Source organism: Dendrobium catenatum, unplaced genomic scaffold (genome assembly GCF_001605985.2).
Source record: "Dendrobium catenatum unplaced genomic scaffold, ASM160598v2 fragScaff_scaffold_272, whole genome shotgun sequence".
Classification (NCBI taxonomy): Eukaryota; Viridiplantae; Streptophyta; class Magnoliopsida; order Asparagales; family Orchidaceae; genus Dendrobium; species Dendrobium catenatum.
In genome coordinates, this window is record NW_021318734.1 from 315,947 (window position 1) to 324,240 (window position 8,294).

The following is an 8,294-nucleotide window of genomic DNA, read 5'->3' on the forward strand; positions in this document are numbered from 1 at the left end:
AAATTCACATTTTGTGGTATTCAAATACAACTTATTTCCTCTTAGTGCCTTCAAGATTTCAGTCAAATGGCTTAAATGCTCCTCCAGATTGTGGCTAAAAACCAATATATCATCAAAATACGCAACGCAACAGCGATTTAAAAATGGTTTGAGTACCTCATTCATCACCCGCATAAAGGTTGCAGGAGCATTACATAATCCAAAAGGCATTACCTTCCATTCATAAAGGCCTTCCCTTGTTTTAAAAGCTTTTTTCCACTCGTCACCCGGCCTGATTCGTATTTGGTGATAGCCGCTGCGAAGATCTAGTTTAGAAAAAACTTAGGAGCCGGCCAGCCTTTCGACCATTTCTTCCATTCGTGGCATAGGAAATCTGAACTTCACAGTTATTTTATTAATTGCCCGACTTTCCATACACATTCTCCAATTACCATCCTTTTTTGGTACCAACAAAACCGGTACGGCACAAGGGCTCAAACTATGTTGTATTAAGTTCTTTTCCAATAGTTCCTCCACTATTTGCTGCAGAATTTTATTTTCGTTTGGGCTGAGCCAGTAATGTGGTAGATTCGGCAAGGAGGCGCCCGGCATGAAATCAATTTGGTGTTGTATTGATCTCATAGGTGGTAATTCAGTCGGCTGAATAACTGAGCAAACATCTGAGAATTCCTCCAAAATGCTCTGCAGTTCCGCTTAAACATTTGTTTCAGCTGGACCTTCCGCCACTTCCTTGACTATCAAGGCAGAAATGCTGGATGACTCCTTCCATGCATTTAACATTGCAGTAGTAGATGATGAGTGCAAAGCAGTCTTACTTTTTGAAGCATTACTTTCTTGCCCAGATTGATTGGGTATCAACCGCAATCGATGACCCTTCCAGTCAAATGAATAGGTATTAGCTCGGCAGTCATAAAAGGCTCCAACGTCGTATTGCCATGGCCTTCCCAGACTAATATGGCATACATCCATGTCCAGTACATCACATAACACTTCACTAGCATAGTGCTTGCCGATTGAAAAGGAGACTTTGCATAAATCTGTCACGGACATTTCGACTCCCTTCTTAACCCAACTAATCTTGTAAGGGTTAGGATTCTTTGTTGTTTTGAGCTTTAAGGCGTGCACCACCGCTCGAGAAATTACATTCTCCGTACAACCACTGTCCACCAGCAGGTCACAAACCTTGCCACCTATGGTGCACTTAGTCCGGAATAATGCGTTGCGCTGCGACGTGCACGGTTGTTTTGGTGCTAGTAATAGCTTCTCCATAACACAAATGAGAGGCTCGCCTACATCCCCGGTTACCTCCTCAAAGTCATTCTCTTCCTCAATTTCATTATCATCTTCTTCCTCATCTGCTTCGGCATCCACTAACTGCAGTTGAGGTCTCGACGGACACTCATTGGACTTATGCCCCATTTGGAAACAACGAAAACATTTAATGTTTGTAGCCTTAGCATATGGATTTTCTCGAATTGGTGCCCGATTTTTCTGTAAACCTTTTGGATCATTAACCTTGCTGGTTATACTGTTTGGTCCGCCAATACCAGACATTCCAACAGCTGGCTTAATTGCTTGTGAGGCATTCTGTTGCACTTGCCTTGTACCATCCGCAGAATGTTCGGAAATTCTCCTGTATGAACCAGACCTGCTGTGCCTTTGTAGCTGTAACTCCACTTTCAAAGCATAGTTGATGGCTTGGGATAATGTCCATACTGAATTTAATTCAAGCTTGTCTTGTATTGCTTCCTTCAATCCTCCAATGTATCGCGCAACAACCTGGTTGGTAGTCTCGTTTAAGTTATTTCGCGCACTTAAACGATAAAATTCCTCCGTGTACTCGTTCACCGAATGATGTCCTTGCGAGCAATGTTGATACTGCATATATAACATTTGCTCATAATCTGTAGGCAAATAATGTCCGCGCAGCAATTGCTTCATTCGGTGCCAACTGCGCACGATTCCCCTTCCTTCCTTCCGCCTAGTTTGAAGCACCTGTTGCCACCATGCGCTCGCGCCTCCTTTAAGCCTACAAGCCACATACTTCACCTGCCTTTCGGGATTAATTTCCATATACTCAAAAAAATTTTCGACAGCTCGCTCCCAGTCTAAATAATCTTCAATATGCAATTTGCCGTCAAAATAAGGAATGTCTAATTTAATCCGGCACTCACCCTGATAGCGATCATGATCTCTCGGACGCCTCCGACGCCCATGGTGAATTTCTTCTTCCGATTCTGAAGCTTCCAACTGCTCGAAAACTTCAAACTCCCCTTCTGAGTCGGACGCTTCTAATATTTGCGGACCCCTTGGCCTCTGTCGCTCCGCGCGAACTCCCCTACTTGCTGCCGGTAACGGTGCGTGATTCAAGGTCCGAGTTACGTGCATCCTATCTAGTCTCGCATTGATGTCGCGCATTCCTTGACGCAGTTCTTCGTGAATGCGCTGAAGGTCTGATGCGAGCTCATTGGTATGCTGCGACAGCTTGTTATGCTCCTCCCATAAAACTTCAAGGCTATTGTTGACCTCGGGAGCCACCCGCCTGCTACTCTAAGCCATCTAGCTCTGATACCAATACTGATGTAGGATCCTGCACTAGAAACGTTAAGTAAAATAGAGAAATTCAATGGAACAGTAGCTTGTTCCGAAATCTGCACTGGAAGCAGAAGTTCTGTATTAGAAAACTTGAAAAACTAACTTGCCTTCTTCCTCCTATCGCCTAAGTATTCTTTCTCACAGGAAAGGACTAAAATGGCTAAACTATTAAAAAGCAAACACATGACAGCAGAGAATAAAAAGGGAATATAGGTAGTGGAAACATCCTAACTAACAGAAAGTTGAGTAATGCTAATAAGTTAAACCGCAGGAGTCCGGTGGTAAAATGCTACGCATCACCTCTCCCCTGATGCTTCGTCCCCAACGCTTCACTAGGGCATTGCCCTAGCCACCAACGCACCCACTCACCAATCCTTTTAGCTCCCATGCTCCGCTAGGGATTCGTCGGCTCCTCCGGCCCATGGTGGCCGGAATGGTGGTGAACCACTTGGTGGATCATGGTTTCCTGAAGGAACAAATCGCATTCGTTTCTTGATGTTCTTTCTGGTATCCCTTCGGATGTGAACTTTTCTGGCCTAAAGGAGACAAGTTTTAATGGTTTATCATCCTTGTGGATCTCGGAGAAGGAAATCTCGCCGTCGCGGCTCCACTTCAATTTGATTTGATTAGTAAATTTCTTACTTGCCGTCCCTCTCTTTATTCTATTTAGAGGTTTTTCTTTAAGCTCAAGCTTAACGGTGAATTTTCAGTGACTTTGCTAATTCCTTCGCATGTTCTCATAAAGTTGGTGAATGATTTTGATTATAGTTGTGTCTTCTCCCATAGATCTTATTTAGTTAACAATTGCTACATGAAATTTACCAAATGGTCACCCCTTTTTGATATCGACGTGAAATCTCTGATCATCTCTATATGGGTTCCTTCCCTAATTTACGGCCTCACCTTTTCTCACCTCGTATTCTTCATGCTCTGGGTTCATTGTTTGGTCTCCCTGTTAAAATTGATAATGCTACTTGTGTGGGTTCCCGTCTTTCAGTGGCACGCAATTTAGTTGAGCTTGACATTACTAAAAAAAATCCTAATAGATTGTGGCTAGTGCCCGAAAAATTTGGTTACATTCAATGTGTTGAAATTGAGGTTATCCCTTACTATTGTGGTCTATGTAAATGTTTATGGAATTTAAAAGGTGATTATCATCCTCTTTATAACTAAGTACTGTCTTTTCCCTCAGTTAATCCTAATTTACCTATTTCTTCAGTGTATGCTCCATCGCATTCATTTCTTCCTCTTTCGCCAGTGCCATGTTTAGTGGATAATGGGGACATGAACTTGGAAAACCATTTCTCTGTGGATGATGGTCATGGTGATGCTCATAACGCTAATGAAGTTTAGAATGTTGAGGAGGAAGTTGATCCTTCTAATGATCGATGTTCTGCAATTGGCTATTTCTTCTGATTTCCGAGAGGATGCTAAAAAGATATTGGATTCCAATAATTGTGTAATAAACTTAGTCACTTCTCCTTGTGCATCCCCATCTATTTTGGTTTGTGTAAAGGTGAGGACTGTTGTGGATCTGCTCTTAATTTTGTTTCTTTGGATGCTGAGACTTGTGATTTAGGTGTTGGGACCTCGGATGTGCTGGTTACATGTGGGAATGTTGAGGATTCTAATAGCGTGGATCTGTCGGATGAATCTGTACCGGTTTCTCCTATTAGTGCATCTTCTCCGAGGGTGTTGACCATGTGTTTAAAAATGATGGTGCGTCTCTTGTTGATGGGCCTATATCCGTTATTTCCAATGATACATTATTAGCTCACCTAGCTTGTAAATTGAGGGGAAATGAGGTGATGTAGGGTGACTGGTTAAATCATGACAATTCTTCAGCTGGAGCAGAAGAAAGAAATGAGACTGATTTGGATTATTAAAATAACATTGATTTAAGTATTTTTCAAATTGCTGAAGCTAATTCTTTTAGAAAGAGTAGTAAGCATAGACTACAAAAATAAAATAAAAAGAAATGATTTTCTTTTTGGATTTGACCTTCTTTCTGTTGTTGGCATTTGTTTGGTTGGATTTGGCTTCTTTCTTTGGAGTGATATGGGTGGTACTGATGGCCCCTGTTTTTTATCATTTTCCTTTGCCTGGGATCTTTTTGGCTTTCAAACTCGAGCTGTCTTTTTTTTTTTTTTATGGATTGCCTTGGGTGGTGGTGGTCCTTTTAGACCCATGGTTTGATGGCAAAGCTGTAGGGTGCTAGTTATTATTTTTTCGGACTATGATGATGCAGGCTTCCTGCACGCCCCCGAATATATGGCCATGGCTTGTTTTGGAAAATTGGGAGGTTCCTATGTATTCTAGGGTGGCTATCATATTTGGGTCTTCTCGTTGATTATTCCTTCATTGGATGGTCCATGATTGACAATCGAGTGGCATTTCTGAGTCCAACACTTTGAAATACTTTTCCTTTACATTTTACATTGCATTTGTTGTTTAATGTGGTATCTTTAGTTTTGTATTTTTCATTTTTGACTTTGTTGGCGTATTGTTTGTAAGCCCCTTTTCTTTTGGAATGAAATTTGTTTTTGTTAAAAAAAAAAGGGTAATAGTTTTAGGTTTAGTCAATTAATTGTAAATGCTGATTGTTTTTGTTTTTTAATAAATGCAGATGCAGTAATATATATAAACAGAAGTTATATGCTTCGTTTTGGGAAAGTCTAATTTGTTTTTTTTTTTAAATATTTCCTCTAGTTAGGATATTCTACTAGAGTTTCAAATTATTAAATATTTTTCTCTAATTCAATTGAGAGTATTCTAAAAAGATCATCACTTTGAAGATGTAATTAACTATATAGGTTTATCTTTATGGGGCACTTGCATCCATAATATAATAAACAATATTTTACTTGAAATAAGGGAAAATCTCTAGAATCATGGATATGTTTAAATTTTTTTTTTAATATAATGTAGAATATCTTTTTTATCATTTGAAATGATATGTTATTCTCTGGATAGTATTTAATTTAAATAATATAAAATTTTGAAATATATGATTTAGTTTTCTAAGAGATTTTTTGATAGGGTTTTAAAACTCACAAAATTTTAATGATTTATTAAATTTTTAGAACCTCATTTTAAATTCCAATTTGATAATTCTGTTTTTGAAGTTATGAGAATCTTATGATTTTGAACCTCTTATTGAAATAAAGAAATTGGTTGTTAGGTGCTAAACTCATCAAAAAATTAAATCAAAATAAAAATTATTTTCAAAATCTAAAATCCTTCAAAAATATAAAAATCCAATAAAATTTAACTTTTCTTCAAAATTCAAAATTTCCTCCCAAAAATACAAATCAATCACCTCAGAAAAAGTTTTAATTATAAACTTCTTATTAATTTTGTTAATAATTTCGTTTTCAAAATCCATAAAATCTAAAATCAAAATCAAAATTCAAATATTAAGGATATATTATTATTTTAAAATCTAAAATTCGAGCCGAAGGACCTTCCAAAGCTTCTCCAACTCGATTCATAGCTCGTTTGGACGCGGTTTCAACTAGAAAAATATATGAGGACAATCTACAAGCTCAACCGTTTGAAGATCTCGAAGATCTAAAGGTAAGAATTTATCAAAAAATCTTAGATCTAGGTCACTATACTTAGATCTATACAGATTTATAATAAGTGCTTTTTAGAGCTTCTAAACACCACCCAAGCTTTTTGTTCTTGATGTTAACCTAAGTTTAAAATTTCATTAAATTTTGACATCTCGAACGAGAGAACGAATATTGTTTTTGTTTAAAAAAAGGATTAAAAATTAATTTAAAATTATTTTAAAATCTAAAAAAAATCATATAATATAACATTTTCTTCATGATTTTACCCTCTTTATTTTAAAATTAAAATTATCCTTAAATATGATATATATTTTAAATTATCCTTAAATCAGAATTTTGTATTTTTCATTTTTTAAATTTATTGTTCTTTTTGAAACAAATATTAACTTCAATTAACCACAAATATTTTTGTATCAAAATAATAACCAAACTCAAATCATATTGCAAAAAAAAGGAGGAAAGTAAAATTGTAGCAAAGTAAATGCAAACAAAAAAATTTTAGCAGTTCAGTTAATTTGACCTAAATACACTCCCCGAAATCATTCTCTTCAAGTATTTTGAAAAATAATAATGACTCTCACTACAAAAAAATATCCAATTACCAGCAGCTTTTTCTGGCAATTAGTATGAAGTTTCCATTGATTTTCAAAACTACTAGCGATTTTTCAGCAGTTTTTTAACCGCTGGTATAAACCGCGTAGGGAACAAATTACGGTCGTCAGTTTCCAATGGCTAACTTTTCTGGCAGTTAACACAGCCGGTTCATTTAGGCGGTCATAATGCCGTTGACTACCGATAATTTCTGGCCATCTCAAAAGAAGGTTTTACTGGCGGGCCAGCCGCCGGTTGACCGCCAGTATTTATCGGTAGATATATTAAAATTTTGGTGGTTAAAAGAAGCATATGGTATCGATTTTTCTGGCAATCAAACCGTTGGTTTGCCGCCAGAAACCTGTAACATTTTTATAAAAATATTGACAGTCCCAACTCTATTTACTTCAATTTCCACAATACTTGCCCAAAATTCAAAATTTATATAACATATAAGGTCAACACACAACTATAATCAACCCACACAAATGGAGTCAGAAATAAACATATATAACATTCAATAGCAAAACACAATCAACAAATCAAAATTAATAATAAGTAGAAATAAATGTTTCAACAAAGAGAAATGCATATGTTCTATAATAAACATAACATATAAAATCCACAATAAGAAGTTCAGAATATACCAAAAAGTTCATAAAACAAATAACAACACTAATCATCCTCCATGTCTTCGCTGTCTTGTGGCTCATGTGTCGGCTCTTTCTCTTTTTTCTTCTAATTTTTATCTCTATAGGATTGCAGCTCTACCTGCATCTTATTTTGAATCTTTCTTATCCCCTCTACCTCTCTCATCAGGGAAGCAACCCTCTGGCTAATAGTTTCTTCAGCTTTACTCGCATTATAAAATGCTGATGTAGATGAACAACCCTCATAAGCATAACCATACAAACCCAAGCTATAAACCCTCCCCTTCTACCTTCCTCTAACAACATCTGACTACATCTGATACTCAAAATGCTGGGTCGATCCTGAAGATTATGTCTCACTAGTAGACTGATAACATTCCTAAACTCGTTTAAAATTATCATGCAAAAATAAATCCATAAAATAAATTTATATTAGAAAAGTTATTATATTCTATTTTATTACTCAACAAATTATACTCACATGACTTTTTTTTACCTTTTGATCAACCCACAGATGGTTATCTTGATGTTGGTGAGTCCTCGTATGCAAAACCAGTGGTGTCAGCTCCAAGCCAAGAAACGTTTTTTGGAAATAAAAGATATAGTTAAAATAATATACATATAATTATTAAACTAATTAAAATCTTTTATCAGTCGTCGTCTATGTTTAGTATGATACACAAATCCACTAGTATGAAGAGAGCTTCCTAAAACCCCACAACCAGATGTTCTGTTATGCTTATTTTGCTCTCTTAATTTGGTGAACTCAGGTCTCGCCCAAGCTCTATTCAAATCTACTCATACTCCCTCTCTAATCCATAATGGATGCTGCCCATATTTTGTAAAGTCCATGAACATGTCCATAAGATGAGTCTATATTTTC

General features: G+C 36.7%; 1 protein-coding gene across 1 annotated transcript; it reads right to left on the bottom strand.

The window, feature by feature from the left end:
- Positions 1-693: 693 nt before the first annotated feature.
- LOC110112409 lies at positions 694-2,388 on the bottom strand. The gene has a single exon (XM_020844622.1). The coding sequence runs from the start codon at positions 2,386-2,388 to the stop codon at positions 694-696; it is 1,695 nt and encodes a 564-aa protein (XP_020700281.1).
- Between the last annotated feature and the right edge of the window lie 5,906 nt (positions 2,389-8,294).